Genomic DNA, 21,752 nt, shown 5'->3' on the forward strand with positions numbered 1-21,752 from the left:
TTTCCCTACAGACGTGGGTAAAGAGAAGATTATTTTTACTTTTAATCCAGTCAAATGAATATTAGAATTTTTCTTTTATTATTGTGGGTTTTTTATTTGTTGCTTCGTTCCTCACTGGCTCTGCAGACCATTTGACATGCACTCAAAAAGGGTTAAAAATACTGACAGCATAATAATAACCTCACAGGTGGCATTTGAAGGTGTTTTGCATGTTTTGTGTTTTGTATTATGCTTTGTATTTAAGGCAGCTTTTTTGAATGCATGTCAAATGGTCTGCAGACTTGGCCAGACATAGTTTAGTTTAGCATAGTTTAGCATTTGTTTACTACTCCTACTTTCCCTGCAGTTGTATTGTTGTATTTATACTACTATTATTATTACTGATTTTTATTTTCTTTATTTATCTATCTTGTTTTGTAAAAATAATAATAATAATAATATTTTGTTTTTGCAGTTTTTTTTGCAGAGTTTTTATTGTTTAATTATTAATCATTATTATTATTATTATTATTTTTCTTCCCCTTTTTACTTTATTTTTTTACCATTAATTTGTATTATTTGTTTCTGTTGTGATGTAAAGTTTTGATGTCTTGGACCCCAGGAAGACTAGCTTGTCACGTGGGCATCAGCTATTGGGATCCTTATAATAAACAAATAAACAAATCTGTGTGAGATCTGTGTCATTACTGTAGTGACCATACTGTCCTTTTGTTGAAGTGCTGTTGTGTAAGTCACTCTTGGGCTGACTGAGATTCCATTTGTGTTTATTTGGAAAAAAAAAAATTTATTTTTTTTTGCCACTTGCCCCACACTGCTTGCAAAAATAAAACTGAAACATAAACTAACTAGTATTGGCTGATTTACTGCATTAAACAAAAGTGCAAAAATAACATGGAAGCTCGTTTGTCAATATGAACACACGTTTCACTGGGATTGTGATGAATTCATTATGGTGGGTGGAGAGGGGTCAAGTCAAGTCAGGTTAGTTTATTTATAAAGCCTGTTATCAGAAATCACAATTTCCCTCTGTCCTTCGAATAAGGAACCCCCCCAAAAAAAACGTATAAAGGGAAAAATAAATAAGGAGGAGGTGGCTGAGTTTAACAAACACTGGACCTAGACGTAGGAAACAAGCGTTCAAGACCAATAAACAAATTGCAGTGTTTGTTCTACTCACACATGGGGGTTTTTTGGCAACATCGGTGCGTAAACGTAACCATCATCCCTTCTAAACGCCGACCCCTCCTGGGTCAAAATGCCACCTGGACCCAACCAAGTACACTGTCTTGCTGCTTACGTCTTTTGAGTTGTATTTTTTTGCATCAAAATATAACGCAAAAGGCTGCCCCCGGCATCATTTTAGTGATGTGTGTGGCCTCTGCCCAAGGGACAAAATATGAAGAGCCCGGATGCGATCACATAGCTTGAGAGGTTTCTACACCATCTCAATTCAAGGAAGCCTTCGAGTTCTGATTAGTTGATTAGTGACAGAATAAATCCTGTGGCAGGTTTTCAAATTGACATCACATTAACATAATTTGACTCAGTACTGATCCAATTTACCTGCCAGATTTGAATACAATCACAGGGGTGGGCAATAAATCAGTATCATATGGATACCGTGATATGAGCCTGGATATTGTCTTAGATTTTGGATATTATAATATCTTAAGTGTTGTCTTTTTTTCTGATTTTAAAGGCTGCATTAGAGGAAAGTGATTAAGTTTTATTAAACTTTCCAGACTGTTGTCTCTCATTTACCACTTTATCGTCACATCCACATTATTCATGATTGTTTATAAAAATCTCATTGTGTAAATAGACAACATTACAATTTCAGCGTTGTTGTAATATTGATACTGAAGTAACTGGTCAAAAATCTTGGGATATTTGATTTTCTCCATATCACCCTATACTGTGAAAAGACCACAGAATTTAATGACAAGAAACTCTGTTTTACTGTACAGATAGTAAAGAAAACATGGCAAAATATGGCTACCAAGTTATTAAAGGGTTTCAAACACTGTGTATTAATTATAAAATTATCTTCAAATCAAATCAAAATAAAGCATTGCATGGAAATGGAAAATAATGTAAAAAAAAAAAAAAGGTGGGAATTAAAATGACCATTTTTGCCCATGTTGCAGCAGATTTTCTCTCATCTCTCTACATGATCAAATGTAACCAAAGCTTTGAGTCAGTGAGGTCTCGGTCTGCGTCTGTGAGATGTTTGTACTCTGTCAGTGTAATGTTAACTGACAGCGTGAGGCTTAGCACGGCCGAAATACTCCGTCTGCGGAGTAATTACTGACTGAACGCTTCACGCACCAACTTATTGATTATTCAGGGACAGACACAGATAAACAACATGCAAGCAAAGCAGAGACTTTGATTACAAGTGTTGGAAAAGAAGAACGTTTAGCTCGTCTTTGCTTGGACTGAAGGATATTTGCGTGGAGTTGTTTACCCAAAGGTCAGCGGGGTGTAAACACACCCGACAGAAACCAGGCCGATGGGTCAGCGCAGAACATCCACAGTGTGCCTTATAATAACAGCCCTGATGTGAGCAGTAGTAAACACACCCAGTGGTGCAGAAATGTACGACCACGCTGTACACACGGTTCGAGTTAGCACAGCTTCACCCTGACGGCAGCTGTCTGCAGAGGAGTGCAGATAATAGCTCTGCATTAGAGAGGCTGGGCGAATCATGCTAAGGAACAGGAGGCTAATCCTCCCTCGCTGAACCCGATTAACCGGGGCTAACACAGCAGGACGGCAGAGGCACCGGGTGAGACACAGAAACTGAAAGAGAGGGAGAATAAACAAGCGAAAGAGGGAAGTTTTCAAGCAGGAAGTTAGTATTTATATTCATATCTGACCACAGTTCTTCACAGGTTCAAGTCTGCTGGTGCAGTCAAGTGTTACTCTGCATTCAGAGGAGTGTTACTGAGACTACTGCCAATTTAGGCTTTTATAGTTTAAGAAAACAATATTACTCCTTTCTCAAGCATGCATGGGATTGCTTACAATATACTACATGTGGAAAAAAATCTGATATAAACAGATAAATAAATAAGTAAAAAATGTCAGATTTTTTTTTTCATTTTTTGCATTTCATCCCATTCACAAACACTGTAAAAAAATGTATACTACAGATAGATATATAAATGGATAAGATTGTGACAAAAATGTCAGATTTTTAAATTTAAAATAAGAAAAAAAACCGCCAAAAATTCATCTCATTTACAAACAAGGTGACAAAAAAATTCTAATACAAACAAACAAATAAATAAATAAATAAGCTTGTGACAAAAATGTCAGATTCTTAAAAATCAATTGAGAAAAAAATATCATAATCTTTCAATTTAAGTTTCAAGAGTCTGAATCAAGCCACACAGGGTGATTTTCATGGGGCGACAGTCCGAGGTAACAGTATAAACATGTAGAGGAAAATAAACGAGGAGGAAGACGAGGACAGGCAGGTCACCCCCCTCTGTGACATGATGGCATGGGTTCAGATGGGGGAGGGAAGGAGGCCTGACGTCAAACAGTCTGAAGGACATCAACGAGAGAGCGACAGGTGGTCAGAGAATCACCGCCGTAAAGTGGTCACTAAAGTGGCGGCTAAAAGCGGACTTAAAGGTAACTGATTGTTCATTTCATTAGAGGTCACCGCGTCGAGCCGATCGAGAGCTGGACTCATTTATCTGCATCAAACTCCAGTTTCTTTTTTACTCGTGTCCATTAGTTGAGTCATTTTAAACAGATGGTGTCTGAGTCGTTTTTGGCGATTTAAAAGTGGGCACAGCGTCACTTCCTCGTGTCTCTCGTTTGGAGGAAGTGAAGTGTGAAAGAGGAAGTGAGCAAAAACACGCAGTGTGACAGGGAGTTTCTGTTAAATAAAAGCTCTTAAATCCGTCCAGTATGACTGTCAAACTGTCATCTTCTATTGACCATCGTGGAGGTATTTTCACTTCTTTCTCTTTCCACTTCACCCACGTCAGACTAAGAGAGCTGGCGGCCTGCTGTCAGTTACAGTCAGCCATGCTGCGGAGGGTCAGCGTGGTCAAAAATGACTCTGCCAAGACTCCAGTCTAACAAACCAAACCCCCGCTACCAAACAGCCAAGAAGACACAAAGAGAGATTTGTCTGAGGGGAAGAGAGGGCTGACTCGACAAAAACGGCAGAATTGGGGCAAGGGAACGAGGAAGCAGCCTGCAACACACTCAGTGACTGACTGAGGGGACTTTACCAGAAGTTTAACAACTCATATGCAAAAAATACATTAAAAATCAATATTATTCCTGTAAAAAATCAGCCAGCTGCAATGAAACACATAAATACAGTCAGATGCATCCACACAGGATAGTGTTTCAAAGGACAGACGGTTTATTTCTGCTCTGAGCTCCTCTCCCACTCTTTCTCAAACAAGGAGTGGATTCAGGAAAAGTTTAAAAGAGGAAGCAGAAAGTCCTAACATGAACTTTGACTCTGGTGAAATTCGTTTGTAGAAAAAGTCGATTCTGCTCAGACTGAATTACTGTAAATACCAGCACGGTGTCTTCACATGCATTCACACAGACACGCATGTGACGTTGGGTAAAAACAGAATGGAGAAATGCTGCTATTTGTTGTGGTTTAATCCTACAACAGAAGCTTAAACTAAAGGGTGCAACATTAAACACTTTTCAGTTGTAAATACCTTAATTTCAAGAGCAAAGTTAGACTAGGGAACAAAGCAACAATCGGTTTATTTTCTCTGTCTTTCTGCACTTCCAAAAGTATGTCTTTTTTTCGCTGCTGCCCACATGTTAGGCTAAAATATGCATGGTAAAATCATGATCATAGGGTAGAAGTCAAAAGTCTGCAAAGAATCAGACCACAGAGGCAAATGGCAAAGCAGATGACTCCAGGATTTTATGGCTAAGAATCAAGATGTCGTGCCTGATAAGGCTTTAACCGGCTTAGGTCGGTGTCTGTGATCGTACTTCTCAATCAAAAGGGATGTTCTCCCAGAGAGAGGGAATTCTGCTCGACAACCAGGGACGGCGATGCCCTCTGGACCACCTCCGATGACTTTTAGAAAGCAGGGGAGCGCCCGTGCTTTTGAAATCTGGCTTAGTCTGACAAGATTTTGAAATCAGAAATCTTCCAGTTTGCCTTTTTGCAACATGACATATTAAAGGTCCAGTGTGTAGGATTTAAGTGGATATCTTGGCAGAAATTGAATGTAATTTAACAAGTTTTCTTTAGTGTAAAATCACCTGAAAATAAGTAATGTTATGTTTTTGTTACCTTAGAATGAGCCTCTTAGATATACCATGGCAGCAGGAGCTCGTTTAAGATGACTGCCATGTTGCACCACAATATTTCTACAGAGCCATTCACGTTTTTGTGTTTTTGTGTTTTTGTGTTGGCCACTATAGTTAGCAGCTTCTGCAACAAGAGCGTCAGACAAACACTGTTTTTCTGACGTGAAACTGCTATATTGAGTGTTTTTACAGTTTAAATCACCGGGTGTGTTTGTTTTGGAGAGGATGGACCTCTGTGGACTATTCAGCTCCTGAAAAACCTCCTGAAAAGATGTTTTGGTTGCAATCTGCAGTCCTCACGATTAGATGGCAGGAAACAAAACATAAATCTTACACACTGTTCCTTTCAGTTTCCTGGAAGATGCTGATAATCTCTTTGCAGCTTTTTGGTGCCATTGCTTGTTTGGTTGGGAGGACAATAAGGCCGTTGTTCTGTTTTCATTAATCTGAGTGGAAAACAAACAAAAAAAAACAGTTTCCACTCACCCTTTTCGGTGTCCCTCCTTTCTTGATCAGACACGATTTCTCTAGATTCTGATATCCGCCAATCACCTCAATCTCCTCCACTGTGGGGTACTTCTTCTTCACTGGCTCGGGTACAGTGGAGGTCACCTGGGCCTGCTGCGGCGAGGTCTTTGCAGGTTTCGACCCTGCTGCTGTAGATCCCGTTGTGGACCCCGTCACTCCTCCTCCTCCTGCAGGCTTCTTTGGGGTGATTGTGATGGTGGCACCTCTCTTCACATGACCTCCAGAGGCACTTCTGATGGAGAAGAGCGTGGGCGATGGGGTGGGAGATGGAGAGATGCTCGGAGACGGGGCGGGAGATGGGGAGCTCGGGGAGGAGGCCGGCGTCGGGGCGCTATCAGAGGGTTTCAGAGTATTGTCCGGAGATTGGCTCCTGGGGAACGAGGGGGGGGCGGTAGTAGTTTGGCTACATTGTTTGAGCTGAGATGTCGGAGAGCAAATACGCCGAGGAGACATTTTGGGGTTTGACGTTTCTTGAGCTTTCTCAGGTGTGGCGTGGTCCTTCACCTGGTGCTTTAACGCTCCTCTGGGGCTTTGCTGTTTTGTCTCTCTGTCCTTACGAGGAGCGTTTGGTGAAGACTTTTCCTGCTCTTTTAGCTGAAACTGCTCTATCTGTCGTTGTATCGTCTGAACACCACAAATGTCCTCACCTGGGAATGTTTTGCCGTCCCCCTGCTGTGCGTTTGACATGAGAGGCTTCACTTTGACAAGGTGCACTGCCGGGATGTCCACAGTCCTCTCCCTCAGACACAAGCCCGACCTTGAGCCAACTGTTTCCAGGTTGTAGATCCGACTCATGGCTGCAAGGGAGTTTGGATGAGACGGCAAAGGGGAGACAGATTGCACAGGACTTTGAGGCGATGTATATCCCTCCTCCTCCTCCTCTGAAAGCTCCTTCTCCTCCTCTTTCTCCTTTTCTTCTCTTCTGGTCTCCTGCAGGCGCCTCAGCTCTTCTTCCACATGTTTCAAGGGATCACTCTCATCATCAGATATCTGTGAGCCGTCAGAGATAACTTCGGAGGCAGCAGTTCCGTACCCACTTGTAACTTCCTCTCCTCTGACGGCTTGTGAGTGCGGGAGAGAAACAGGAAGCTGAGGACATGTTTTCAACACGCTGACTTCCTGTGTGACGTCAAATGTAGCCGTGGTTGTCTGCGCTGATTCGTCTTCCTGTCCCCTCTCCACTTCAATCTGCCTCTTCCGCATATGAGCTGCAGCTTCCCACTCTTTCTCTACTTCAGTTCCCCTCTCGTCTGTCTGAGTGTCATTTGTCTCCGCACCCTCGCGCCCGCCTCCATCTTGTGCCTCCCTTTGTCTCAGCCTCTCCAGCTCCCTTTGTCTGATTTTCTCTCGCAGGGACTCGATGCGGCTCAGGGGTTTCCCGATCCTCCAGCTGTCCCTCTTCTCAACCCCCTTACCTTTCTCCCAGTCTTGCCCCTCATCGCTTTCACTCTTTTTTCTCTCCACCACTTCTTCGGCGACGTAAAACACACTTCTGGGGATTTGGATCTCGAGGGGACCTGGTTGGATTCCCATGGGTGCAATCCTTTTCGGAGATCTGGGGGTTACGTCATGAACTAAACTCTCCGATCCAACATCCTGATCTGATCCTTTGGGCATTTCAGACGCAGCCTTGAACGCCCGTTCTCCTTTCTCGTTGCTATAAACTGTTGTGTCTCCTACTTTTTCTATTTTACTTATAAGCTCCTCTGTGTGTTGGGACAACAAAGAGTGCAGGTAATGTCCTTGTAGCCCTCTGTTCGGGTCTCTCGCTCTATCTGTGACCGCACAGAGCAAACTGGAGCACTCTGTGAAAGCTGATTGACTCCTCTGCAAACTTTCAGTAGGGATCGAGCTTCCCTCTTCTCTCTGAATATCCTTTTTGTCACAAACTTTCACCTCAATCTCGGCATCTTTTTCTCCACACATCTCTAAACTTTTCTCCCCTGTCTGTCGCTTCAACTCTCCCCCAGCTCTTGCTTTCCCATCCTGCCTGATCGCGACTCTTCTTGCAAACGAGATTCCCTCTGTGTTTTTCACCGACGCCACTGTGAACCCCTCGTCTCCATCTGTATCACCCGCCCTCACGTCGACAGGCTCAACTTTTTTAACTTCACTCCTCTGCTGGGTGGAGATATCTGCGTCATTTCTCTTCTGCATGTTCCCCGTCTTTTCACTCTCATTTTTAAAAAGTCCATCTCTATGTTTTCCAAACCAGTCTTTATCAAAAAGACGGGCGCACCCCGGTTTGATCTTAGCCGTGGTTTCTTTCCCCAAACCTGCAATGTCGACCCACGGCGCTACGCTCTTATCTGAATGTATCCTTTCACGCATTTTCCTCTCATAAAACCCGTCATCATCTAAACCATTCTCATTTGCAGAGACGACACGATCTGAGAAGCTGGACGATCGCTTTGGGACACCTTTCAGCAGCAGATTCCTCACGTCCGCCTCAGATTGCTGCTCATCTTCATCTCCAGAGTATTTTCTCCTCCCGGGTCGGAGAAAATTGTCAGAGCTTTTGGATCTGGACGGAGGCTTGGGGTGCTGTCCGAATTTACTCAGCAGCTGGCTGACCCTCCCTCCTCGATCGACGAACACGTTATCGTCCAAACTGTCCTTCCTGTCGTCTTTAATAACTGTCGCCTGTCCCCATGGTCTCTCCTTCTCTTTCTCTCTCAGCCAGGACATGTCTGTTCTGAGCTCCCTGCCCAAACTCTCCTTCCTCCCGTCCATGCTACACTTCTCTCCATCCGAACCTTTCCCTCCTCCTCCTTCTGGACTCCTCTCTTCGGGGCTTGCCGATGGCTTTATGATGAGAACCTCAGAGGCTCGGATCTCGGTGATGCTTCCTCCTCCTGCCAGGATCTCCCTCAGGTCCATCTTCATCCCTCTCTTCCCCTGGTGCTCCTCCTCGGGCCTCTCTCTCTCCGCCTCCCTCCATCTACTCCTTCTCTCCTCGCTGCCTTTCCTGTCCTGCTCGATTATTATAATATTATCAGCTCTTATTGTCCGAAGACAAGGGACGTGGGGAGAAAACGAACTGGCTGGCTGATCTGTCTCTTTGTCCTCTTCGTCTTTTCTGACTTTGAGGAACTCTCGCTCCCTGACTGCATCTTTAACTGACTCTTTCCATTGGTTGCTATTCTCTCTGTCTCTTCCTTGACTCCTGTCTCTGCTCCTCTCCCTCTCCCGTCCTTCACTTAAATCTCTAAATCTCTCTATTTTCAGCTCTATATCGCTCCCTCTCCCCGACTCTCCTTCTTGACCCTTTGGGCTCAATTTTTCTTTCTCCTTTTCTTGCTCGTTCCCTCCTTCTGCATCCCTGCCCTTCCTCCATGCACTCTGTGTGCGAATAAATGGGTTTTCATGAACCGGGACTATAGTTTCCACAGACACCTGACTCGCTTGTTTGACCTCTCCATCGAGCCATAACCCGTGATCTGGACTAAGTGACATCTCACTTCCCAAACTGACTGTCACAAAACTGTCCAAGTCACTCAGACCATCAGACGCAGATCTGACGTCCACCTGCAGCAGGCAGACGTCTCTTTCTTTTTCTCTGTCACCCAAATTGTCCTGCTTCGCCTTCCTCCGCTGGATGATCCCTCGCTTCCAGGCGGGCATGCTGGCAAACTTCTCCTCCTCTTCTTTCTCTCTCCTCTCTCGCTCCTCCTCCTCTCTCCTCTTTTTCTCCAGCAGGAGTTGCTTCCATTCGGGCAGAGAGGAGACAGACATAACAGAAAAAGATTTTGGGACAAGATGGTTGTCGTTCTTCTTTAGAGTCTTTGGGAATTGTCTGCAAATAGGGAAATTATTAAGTTAAATCACAAACATGTTAAATAAAAATGTGCATCATCCAAAATTTAAGGTTTCAGACATAATAAAATAAAAAGTGATAGGTGTTTTAATTGCTTTTATAAAGATGAGAATTAATGCAGAATCAGTGTCAACACAAGTTTGCAATCTTAGTCTAACTTTATATTTTACACAGAATAACACATCAAACTTCATCAAATGAACTTGCAGCACTTAATGCACATGCAACACATAATCAGTTTCTGCCTTACAGTGATATTAATGACGGAGATGTTAAATTAAACTCACCAAAACCCAAAGATATCAGTATATGCTCTCCGGCTTTGCTCTTGTCATCTCCACTTGTGCGTCCTGGTTGTGCGTAAAACGCTCCACTGCTCGACGGAAAACCTCCTAACTTAACAGATTAATCTGTGCTGTCAAAACGGAGGGTTTTAAAACGCTGAGAGACCCGGTCAAATCACCCCACGTCCCGACTGTGCAGCAGAGCATGGAAACACCTCGGTCGGTCGGTATAGTAGTAAATGTTTGCAGCCTCGGAGCGGCAGCACTGTAATCCTTTAATTACATTAAATTCTGTCAGGAGAGTTTAGTGGCACACACCATATTGTCGGACCTAAGAAAAGGCGTTTAAAGAACACAGCCGTCTGCCCGAGCAACAACCCCCCCACCCCCACCCGAGTCTCATCCCTCCGTCCCAGCAGGGCTAATTGGAAAAGAGGTGGAGGTGGAGGGGTGTGTGAAACGCGCTGTGGTGTCAGCAGGGCAGAGCTGCAGGAGTTTGCCTGACCAGGCGTGATCAGCCTCCCTCATGTGGCAGTTTTTAAACTTAACTATTTCCATCCCTGATTTTTTTTCATGCAAGAACACAAGATTTAACTTTCCTTCCTATTATACTCTTTACACTCAACAGAGGAATGGACTGAAACCTTATTTAAACAAGACAAGTGAATATAAAACTTAATAAACCAATCCACCTGAAAATGGTCAACCAAAATTAAGTCAAAATAAAGGCAACATGTTGATAATGTAATCTAATTGCCAGAAAAAAATGTTGGTATTGTATGTTTTGCAGATACTTTGAAACTTTCAACAACACAAGGAAAAAACAAGGAAAACAGTTTAAGGGCCTTGCAAGAAATACTGTGAAGGCTCTGTAAAATACAATCCCTTTTATCCGACTGTTCTGCCTGGAAATGCAGCTATGTCTCAGAGAATTTTATGGCACTATCTTGGCAGGAAAGACAGGGTTGTCTCAGCCCTGAAAAAAAGAAACACACCTGAAAAGAAGACATGAACAGCAATAAGAAATAAACATGTTTCAAACAGACAGCAAGCAGCTTATTACATTTATTGTACATGAAAACTGAAAATACTGAAAATTATTAGTGAGGCCACAGTGCAGAAAAGTGATGCTAGCATAAAACATGTTAAATCCAAAAAAATTACAGTACATTGAAATTCAAGAATTACCGACTTGTCTAGAAAAGGCGTAAAATACCAACCGCATTCACTTTGTTCATGATGTGATCCCAAGTGAGGAAATACATTCATAATCTCAGAAACACTGAGAAACTTGTTTTTTCATTATAGCTTCATATAGCAAATCTGTGAAAAAGCTGCATTTTTTGTGCGTTTTGCCAGTGTGACGTCTCCGTGTGACATTTTTTTTAAGGACAATTAAACTTGAAATAAGTGTGCAGAGAATTACAGCGTACCTGCAGGTGAGACATGGAACAGCCTATAAAAAAATACAACATGTTAAACAAAATAAATTCAGTGTAGTAAAAAAGCACTTTTAATGACCCATATGTATTAAAGTCTATTTTAAAAAACTTTCAAGGCCTTGATTTTTTCCCCCATCAAATTCACAAACTTTCACAGATTTCTAGGAAATTTGCCTGCAGGTTCATCTTCTTTGTTAAGACAGGTATAACTTTTAGCATGTACAATTATTATTATTTTATTATTATTTTATTTTTAACTTTAAAGGATTTCACAAGTTTGCTCTTGTTTTTCACAAACAACAAACGGGTTAGAGTAAAAAGTTAAGTTTTAAGCATGTATTTAATTTTCCAAGGATTTTAAGGACATTTACTTGCAGATTTTCTTTTATCTTCTCTGCAAACACAAGTCAAATTTTAAGCATGACTTAAATTTTTTTATGTTTCACTTTTTAGGGATTTTAAGGATTTACCTGCAGGGTTGCTGTTATCTTCTTTGCAAACATAAATAAAAATGTTAAGCATGCAATTAATTTTTCAAGGATTTGGGGTATTTACCTGCAGGTTTGCTGTTATATTCTTCATAAAATAAACTTTTAAGAATGTATTTCAATGCAAACACACAAACTTTCAAGGATTTCAAGGGTTTTTATCTGTTGGGGTTACTGTTATGTGTATTGCAAACAAAAGCAAAGTTTTAAGCATGTATTTTTTAAAAAATATAAATGTTTAAGGATTTATATTTACTTGCAGGTAAAAAAAAAAAAGTATTTTAATGAAAATTCACAAACTTCCATGGATTTTAAGGAACCATAAGAACCCTGATATATCTTTTTTTCATAAATTTAATCAAAATGTATCGATATCCTTAAAAAATATAGCTATTTCATTATTTTAAACAGTTAACACAACATCCTAAATAGCGAACTCTCCCTCTTTAAAATCAGGCAGTGAAAATAAAAAATAAAAAATTCAGTGTCAAGTTGTGTCATTACTTTCAGCGCAGCAGATAACCAGGCTCATTGAGAAGTCATCTTGAAAACAATATTCCTGGTAATTCTAAAGACAGCAGTCAGCTTCTCATCGCACCTTCACAGACCGTCACTTCACTTCTCCTTGGGGTCGCTGATGTCGGCGCTGATGTCGGCGCTGCCCCGCCGCGGCTCCACAAAGAGCTGCAGCTTCCTGTTAAGCTGGACGCAGAGATAGGCTAAATCCTGTTTGTCCAGAGAGTGTGCCAGGGCCAGGTAGGCTGACAGCGTCCCCGACAGCAGGAGCCTGTCCAGAGACAAGGCCGGCAGGAGCCACAGCACAACGCCCAGCTCCAGGCACACCGGGTGGCGGAGGTGAGACAGGAGGCGCTGAGCACGAGGCGACTTGTGAGACAGGGGGTCCCCTAAACCGAGACACTCGTAATACACCTGAGAGACCAGAGAGGACGGAGAGAGACACATCAGGTTCAGCAGCGGCAACAATAAAAAGTCTGTTTATGTTTGATCTCTTTCTAATACGTCATTTTTTTCTGTTTTGGCATCAAATCAAAATGAGAATATTTTGATCTGCGTTTCTGAATCAACTGAAATTTTGATCCTCTTGATGTTTTTATCTGAGCCTGATGATGTCTGGTCTAAAACATTTCGGGTCAGAAGTTCGGCTTGTTTCTGTAAACACAGATTTGTAGTAATGAAAATCTAATCACAATTTAAGAGGTCAGAAAATCTATTTTAATACATCTTTTTGTGTAAATTTAAAGGGACAGTTCACACCAAATCAAATATACATATTTTTCAACTGTAGATCTATTAATCGGTCTAGATTGTTTCGGTGTGATTTGCAGGGGGTTTGAGATATTGGCCGTAGAGATGTCGTCCTTCTCGTTATTATATTTGAACCAGGTGCGATTTGTGCTGCTCAAAATGCCAAAAAAATACATTTGAAAAACTCAACAGCAGTGTCTCTTTGCAGAAATCGCGACCCGGTAGCTGAATGTAATCCAGAGACTTTGTTGTGAACAGTTTCCACGTAGGAACTATTTTCTTTCTACCAAACTACAACCTTCAACTACATCGCTGCTCAGGAAAGACGGACGCATTCATCTACTGCTCGCTCACCTAATGTTACAGCTCAGCCGACGAGGACACCATTAATCTCTAAGCACGAGCCTCTCATCCGTGAATAAACGCACGCTTCCCTCTGAATGGTGATACTGCTGGTGGACGTAGTTCTGAATTCGGCTACCAAACGTGTGTGTGTGTTTTTAGCAGCACATTGCAGCGTTTTCCCAGTAGTGTCCGTAGCACCAAACCTGGGTGTTTTTTGCAGACACATTGCACTGTCTCACAGTTGTTTTTCACCACCCAGTCCCTGCGTTTCCAGTATCTTCTGCCCCCACACATGGGTATTTTAAACCAAAACATGACCATGACTTTAACCTTTTTGTGCCTAAACTCAACCACTCCTTCACCACAGCCTGGTTGAGAGATGTAAAGTTTCAAAGTGGCAGCTACATTATACATCACCCCCTCCTCTCTCTTTGTTTCCTGACATCTTTCAGTTGTTTTGCTATTTAGTTCAAATGTAAGACTGACAAATCACCTGCTTGATGCCCATCAGTTCAGGGTAATCAAAGATCATGAGGATGCTGCAGATGATCGCCCAGCAGAGGAAGTGCAGACTGAAGCAGAGCAGAGGGAACCAGATACTCCAGGGTGCATGACGCACGGACCACAGACAGGGGGCGCCGGTCACAGGCTGCCAGTAACGCATCAAGATCTACCACAGGAAGAAACAGGATAATGATGCAGGGTGTTCGACTATAACTGAAATCTTGCAAAATGTAGTAAAATATCAGTAAAATATTGCAATATAATTGTTTTGTTGTACCTGGAGTGTCAGTGCGGTGGTGAAGCAGTATGCCGTCCTGTTCAGGGCCCCCAGCACTGACTGTAGGGCCTGTTTGACAGGTGACCAGGCGAGCAGACTGTGCTGCGTAATGAAGAGAGCAAGCAGCCCCAGATCCACGACAAGAGACCCGAGCACAGAGCCGTCCTGCAGGGCCGCCGACCACGCTGTGGAGTCTTACATCAGAGCAAAAAAGGTCAAATCCTGATCAGGGGTTGCACCTAAAGTTAACCCTGAGCGGGCATCAGGGTTTATTTACCGGAGTTTATTTCAATGTGCAGTCTTTTTGCACAATGTAACTAACCAGTCATGGTCTATTTACACAATATTATACATGAAGGCAGTGAGAACACACAACTATTGTCTGTAGGCACTCAAGCATTAAACATCCACTGCTACTGCAAAATTATATACAAACACAACCCAGAGTTTCATTGAACCACGGACCTCTTTCACTGTAAAGATGTAGTCCTCCTTCTCACTCTCACTGTGTTGAATTTTTAATTTGGAGTGTTAATTCAAGCCAAATAACCAGTGAATTTTGTCTAAAAAGAAGCAACAGTGTAATGTAAAAAGGTATTAATGCAGTACTTAAGGTTTTAGTACTTAGGCATTTTTGGACGTATCTGTACTTAACTGGAATTTTTACATTTCTGCCAACTTTCCCTTTTATACCACTGCATTTAAATATATACTTTTACACCAATACATTTCCCCTTTGCAAAAAAGGTAAAATAAAAACAAAAAAAAATCTTAAAGTGTAATGTAGGCTCAATTTCCAAGATGGTGTTCATGATAATAAGAAATACACTTCTCAAAACTCTGAACACTTTCTTTTTTTATAAATAGCATTTAATTGCACTTTTACCTTAATACTTTATTTTATTTAACATAGTCCACAAGTCATTTTCTGGTAAAATATCTGTACTTTTACTCGAGTATGGCTTCCACATAACCTAAATTCCCATTGCACAGAAGAAAAGCAAAAATGTTGTCCTCCTTCTAACTCTTGTTGTGTTGAATTTAAGAAATAAAAGTTAAATTAAAAAAAATTATATGTTTCTTAGTGTCTGGTAAGTATTTAGTCCACATAGAGAGGTCGCTTGACGTGGCTCAAACCCACTCACGCCGAAGCTTCCATGCAACCATGAATAATTATAACAGAATTACATATAAACATTACTCTGCTGGGTGTTTCTGCATAATGAGTACAAGTTCTGTTACTTTTGGTACATTTTTAGCATATTTCAAATACTTTTTCTGGTAACAGAGTATTTCTCTACTGTGGTTTTAAGTTGAATATCTGAGTATTCTTGCAACACTGGTGAGAGTATGCACAGTACACAGTATATAGATTCACACTCACCATGTCCACAATTAAATATCCACAGCTGTTACACACTTCCGGGGTCTAGTAAGTATTTAGTCCTCATAGAGAGGTCGCTTGAAGCTTAACACCGAAGCTTAACTAAAATTGGGCAAAATAATCAGTAATTTCTGCCAAAATAAGCTACATCTTCGGTTTTTGATTAAAAAACAGTCGTTTCAACTGTTTTCTCTATCCTTTGCTGACTCTATTTAACAGATAAATGTTTTGACGTGTGTCTGTTAAAAGATCAACCAGCTGAAAAAAGGTTATCCGCCCAACGTGGGGCTCGAACCCACGACCCTGAGATTAAGAGTCTCATGCTCTACCGACTGAGCTAGCCGGGCGCTGCCCCCTTGTGGCGTGTGGACGTAATTTCAACTATGAGTGATGAGAATTCATGTCATACAATTTCTTTAGGGGCTTTTTTGTTGACTATGAACCATATTTTAGTCATATTATAAATGATGTACGATGCAGCTGTTGTTACAGCGTGGCTAAGTGTTATAACGAAGCCGCGACAGGCGTCTCATGTAAACTGTGGCTCACTGATAACTGCTCCACTAAAGTCACATAACTTCCCCCCAACAGCAGCACAGCAGCTTACCTTGACATAGTGTCGTGTCCCCGGTGATGTTGTGGTAAATGGCTCGAAATGATATAAATCGGATAAAGTCTGCGCCGGAAACGAAGACAAACGCAAAGTTTAGCAGAGACACGGTGCAGAGAGCCCAGCCACGTACCGTGACTGACGCCATTTCAATCAGCGTTTAACTTCATTTACCAACACTGGTTTCTTCCGGGAGTTTGTGGTAATGCTGAATATTAACACAGTGTGGCGCTGTGGAACCACGTCTTACACCATGTGAGAGCCACACACATCATAAAGTGTGTGAACAGCCAAAAACTATGAAAAAAAGTTGCAAAATAGGCAATATATCTGTTTTACAAACAAAGAGCAGAACAGTTTGGTGCAGAAATGTGCAAATTATTGTCTAATGTGCAAAACTTCACAATATAATGTATAAAGAAAATGTGCAATTATGTACAGAGATGGTAACAAAATATGTCTATATGTGCCTTATATGTTTTATATGTTGAATCTCATTTTGCATTTTGTTTTTATGCTTTTTTCATCTTTAGTGGACATAAAGATGTGGGCCCTATATATTCATATCTATCCAGTTCTTTGTAAAACTGCTGTGCACTGTTGCATATTTCTATCGAATAATATGTTGGTGTAAGTTTCTCCATTAATGAGAAAGTTTTGTTATCTGGAATAGGAGGGATGCTGTTTGTGAATGTTTGTTCTGTTTATTTACAAATGAACAAAAGCGTTTCAAAAGCGACAGGAAAATTGTTCAAAATGCTACAAATTCATCAACTTAAACATTTATCTTTTTAATGGTTTACAATTAAAAAACAATGCAGGAAAAAAAAACACAGAGAGATGTCAGATGAGGTCAACCTCACCACTGTAGCACTCCACATGGTAGTTTCTGTCATATGATACCACTCGAACAGACTCTGTAGATCCCTGAAACAACCAACACATGGAGAAAACTGTTCTGGTTATTTCTCAGACACTAGAGTATCAGTTGCAGCTATTTTCCATTGATGAAACAATAACGTCAGCTCACCTCGGCTGGCAGTATTGGCCCCCTGCATGCAGCACACAGAGGAGCTCGGACCCTGAAACCACAAAGAAGTCTCAGTAACACAGAAACTCACAGTCACTGTGGGTGTGACCAGTCTCATGTGTGGCTCGTCTGGCAGGGTTTGGTTTCACCTGTTGCCAGAGGTGTGAATCAAAGGGCTCGGCTCACAGTTCATCCTGTATAAGAGACTCACCTGTAGTAGTCGCTGACACAGTAAACTCTGCTGTCTGCGTCCACAGAGAAAGGCTGACCCTCCAGACTCCGTCTGCAGACCACACAGCGGAAACAGGACGGGTGGTAAGACTTCCCACGAGCTTGGAGGACCTGACGATGTAAAATGAGCTCGTCTTTACACCGTGTAAGAGCCAGAGGGAAGTAACTGAATGCATTTACCAAACAACTGTACTTATGAGCAGCCTACGGTTTTAAAGCACTTCTACTTTACTTGACTATTTTAATTTACTGCTAATTTATCAATAATTATAAATAATTAATCTAGTCCATGACATTTGATAGAGAGTTATATTACTTTTTACTCTATTTTTCTTTCTTTTTAAATTCAGTATTATTTCTGAAGACAGATATCAAACGATGATATCAAATTTCTTCACGACCTTGTAACCTTGTAGACTAACCCTGACCCCTATGACCCCTATGACCCCTATGACCCCTGTGTTGGAAACAACTGCGTTTAACTACCTGTGTATAAAGCAACAACAGCAGAAAGCTGCTTTCATGTTTAAGCATCAATAATGGTTAAATAATAATAATAATAATAAATAATAATAATAATAATAATAATAAATAATAGATTCACACTCACCGTGTCCATGATTAAATATCCACAGCTGTTACACACTTCCGGGGATGGATGAACTCTTGAGTACTACATTAAATAACAAAACAAATCACCCATAACATGTCAGGTTATTATTTGTTGTACATTTTAATACAATACAACATTGTAACTGTGCATGCAGCCATTATATTCTCACCAGAAAATCATTCTCACAGTAGATTTTTCCTGACGCTGTATAAAAAGGCTTCCCGCTGAGCTTTTCACCTAAACATGGACAAAGAATATGTTGAATATTTTCCATAATGTGACATAAAGTTATCTTTAAATGATCATTTTAGCCATAAAAATAGAGATTAACTGAGTTTTTGAGTGATGAACTCTTAAATAATACCCAATTTTTAGTGTTTACTGGTAACTTATGAAACTGTAATGTTAAAAACAGAAATATAAAAGATTTAAATTCATTTTTTTGAGGAGATTTGAGGTATTTTTGGAACCAAAAACATCCACAGTCACATGAAGGGGACTCACTGCAGACGCTGCAGGTGAAACAGGCGTTGTGGAATAAATGTCCCATCGCCCGGCAGGCTCTGCCCTCGCCGTACACCGCTTTACTGCAGCCTGTACAGCTTCCTGAATACACAACACAAAGAAACTGTGAAAGCTGACCCGCTTTCATTGACTGAAAACATACTTTACAGACTGACAACAAACATGCTGTAACTCTCATCTGTTAGAAAGGTAAATATTCAGTGTTTTTCTTCCTTACCAAAGTACAGACTGGAGCTATAACTTGGGTCCATCTCCTACAGTTGTCTCTGCACAGACTACAGTACGACCGTCTGGGGGTCTAATTTTACGTGCGGTGCAGACAGCTGTAAGGGGAGCTGCTCTCTGTGTTTATGGGTGTTGCATTCAGTGCTTTTGGCGTTTTTGGGGGCAGCGACTCTTCAGACCGCCTGACCCCTCCAGGGTGGCTGAGAGGGTGGCAGTAGACAAGGATAACTTTCTTTTACCTCAAATTAAAACTCAGTATTTCGATACTTCTGGTGGATCTGCACAAATAAGATTATTCACAATTTTTCATACAAACGGGTCTTATTGTCATGTGAGAAAAATGCTTAAAAACTGAAGTGACTTCTGCACTAAGAATAACTAATTTTCTTGGTTTCAGCACCTGCGGTTCTGCAGCGAGGAAGAGTACTTAAATAAAAGTTGCAGTATTACAAAGGTGGAAATACTCTGTAACAAGTAAAAATCATGCAAAAATCACTACTAAAATAAAAGGACTCATTATGCAGAAAGGCCAGTGTCAGGCCAAAAATATTATATCACCAGATTCTAATTATTGAATTAATGTGTAAATCCATTGTTGGTAAATCTGGAGCTAATTTTAATTACTTTAAAATTCTGCTGGGTGGTAAAGTTTTAAGATAAGTTTTACTTATCCTTGGATTTTACATCACAGTCTATGTCTTGATAATATTCTTTATTATTGGTCTGAATCTGGCAATGCAGAAGTACTTCAAAGTTGTAAGTCAATGTACTTTCAGATCTTTTAAGTAAGTAAAAAAGCCAACACAAGGTCATGAGAATATTGATGTATCATTAGATATCTGTCTTCATCAGAAACAGTGCCGAATTACATTTCACGAGCAATCCCCTGAAAATGACTGGTGCTAAAATATTTACTGCAACCTTTAGTCATAAAAACATTCGCACATCATAACCCGAGGCTGCTCATATGTCTTGTGTTACTGCCCTCGTGTGGACTGTGGACTGTTTAGACATTTTATATCTCATGACCCAGAATCAGACACGCCCAAATAACAGTTGAAAACAAAAGCTGGTATCTGTGCCAAGTGAGCAGAACTTTTTTTTTATACATTCATTAATGACTCTTTAAGTATACTTTTTATTTTATGTTTCCTTCCCCTATTTACTGTATGTCTCAAGTTTTTTTTATTTATATCTGTTTTAAAATAATCGAGAAAAAAGAGGTGAAGAACAAGAGAGCAAACAGGATGATGAAAATGAAAAACATATGTTTGGATAGATTTGACGAAAGACAAAATATTTCACAATCTTGGAACTTATCAGTCTTACACACACAATAGACAAGTGTTCGTAACACCATTTAACATTACACAACTTTTAGTGTCTCCTGATTTGCATTCAGTAGGTCAGAGTTAACTATCTGTCAAACACTCATTTAACTCCACTAAAGAAACTTTAGCCGTGAAACTCTCCGCAGCACATGTTTGGCCGTCCTCAGTTGACGAGTAACATGGGAGGGGAAGTGTGTGACAGCTGCTGGTTCTTCACTGAGGTCTCTTGTTAAGACACACTGAAGCTGTTTAAATTCACCACACCGCCCACTCTGCACGCTGTCTGACTGGTTCCACAAAAAAACCCAAAAAATACCTCAGTGTCACTAGTGTTTGAGTGTAAACGTGTATGTTTTGGGGATCAAAGTGTCCTCACAAAGTCAAAAAGACGAGGTCAAACCTTTTACCATTCTAACTTATTTGATTTAAGTTTGGGGTGTAAATGAGGAAATTATAAAGCTGAAATTAGGCCATTGAAGTTAAAACTGCAGCATGAGGATTCATTTTAGGAGTCTGCATTAAAATAGAGGTACATTATTTTAGTGAGGGAAAGCTAAAGCTTTCAAAAATGTAGCACAAAAGTGTGTGTTTGCCCTCAGGTATGTTTCTGTGCAGGAATGTCTGCGTCATGAGGCATGTGGAGGCAAGAGGAAAGCCTCTGCAACATGGGAGTGTCATTCAAATTAACATGAACTGACTATGAAGACACAAAAGACTACAAAGAGATGAGAAAAGGACTGCAAAGGAACGCAAAACAACAAAAAAGCAATAAAAAAAGCATAAAACTACCTGAGACACAAAATAATGATAAAGACAGACTATATAACCACACAAAGGGGCAAAACAACCAGAACGAGTCACAAAATAACTACAAAGAGACACAAAATTGATGAAAAAACAAAAATAAAAACTGACTTTAGAGAAACACAAAACGACCTCAAAAGGACACAAAATGACCAAAAAAAGGCATAAAATTATTTTTAGAAAATCCCACCAACCTCAAAGACACAAATTACCTTGAAGAGACACAATACAACCAAAAAGAGACACAAAATTACTACAAAGAGACAAAGAACAACCAAAAAAATGGCTAATTAACTCAGAAGAATGAAACTGGCCTCAAACAGGCTCATGACAACCATGCATAAAATTACCTGAAAGAGGCTAAACTACCTCAAACACACAAAAAATGACCTCCTTAAGGTACAAAATGACTAAAAGAGGTTAAAAAATGACTTCAAAGAGACACAAAACAGAAAGAAAAACAAAAAAAGGACGATGGGGCCTTTTACATGTCTGTGCCCAAGACCCTATTTTTCTTATAATCCGCCTATGGTTGCACTGATCAGAGTTAGTTTGTGGTATGTAATAATATTAATGTTGGGTAAACATTATCTGTCCTCGGAGCTGTGTCTCCACACCCTGCTGCCTCATTTTGGGGATCCACCGCTCCATGCCAACTATCCTTGGCATGTTTGGCTCTTTATAAATAGGGCACCCATTGTGCCTCACAGTGAAGGGAGTCACATAAGGACTTGT

General features: G+C 40.9%; 2 protein-coding genes and 1 non-coding gene across 3 annotated transcripts; all 3 read right to left on the minus strand.

The window, feature by feature from the left end:
- Window positions 1-10,999: 10,999 nt before the first annotated feature.
- On the minus strand, window positions 11,000-16,421 carry nrm (nurim). Its single transcript, XM_042506736.1, has 4 exons — window positions 16,256-16,421; window positions 14,265-14,458; window positions 13,977-14,153; window positions 11,000-12,802 (listed from the first exon to the last, which is right to left on the minus strand). Exons 1-4 carry the CDS (start codon window positions 16,404-16,406, stop codon window positions 12,488-12,490), a joined length of 837 nt encoding a protein of 278 aa, XP_042362670.1. The 5' UTR covers window positions 16,407-16,421; the 3' UTR covers window positions 11,000-12,487.
- On the minus strand, window positions 15,923-15,995 carry trnak-cuu. Its single transcript has one exon. It is a non-coding gene; the product is annotated as a tRNA-Lys (tRNA).
- Window positions 16,422-17,101: 680 nt separating the features above from the next.
- limd1b (LIM domains containing 1b) lies at window positions 17,102-18,908 on the minus strand. The gene is made up of 7 exons (XM_042507026.1): window positions 18,875-18,908; window positions 18,637-18,738; window positions 18,302-18,369; window positions 18,130-18,192; window positions 17,500-17,630; window positions 17,289-17,340; window positions 17,102-17,185 (listed from the first exon to the last, which is right to left on the minus strand). Exons 1-7 carry the CDS (start codon window positions 18,906-18,908, stop codon window positions 17,102-17,104), a joined length of 534 nt encoding a protein of 177 aa, XP_042362960.1.
- Window positions 18,909-21,752: the final 2,844 nt, after the last annotated feature.

The sequence above is a fragment of the Plectropomus leopardus genome, chromosome 18 (assembly GCF_008729295.1).
Source record: "Plectropomus leopardus isolate mb chromosome 18, YSFRI_Pleo_2.0, whole genome shotgun sequence".
Lineage (NCBI taxonomy): Eukaryota > Metazoa > Chordata > Actinopteri > Perciformes > Serranidae > Plectropomus > Plectropomus leopardus.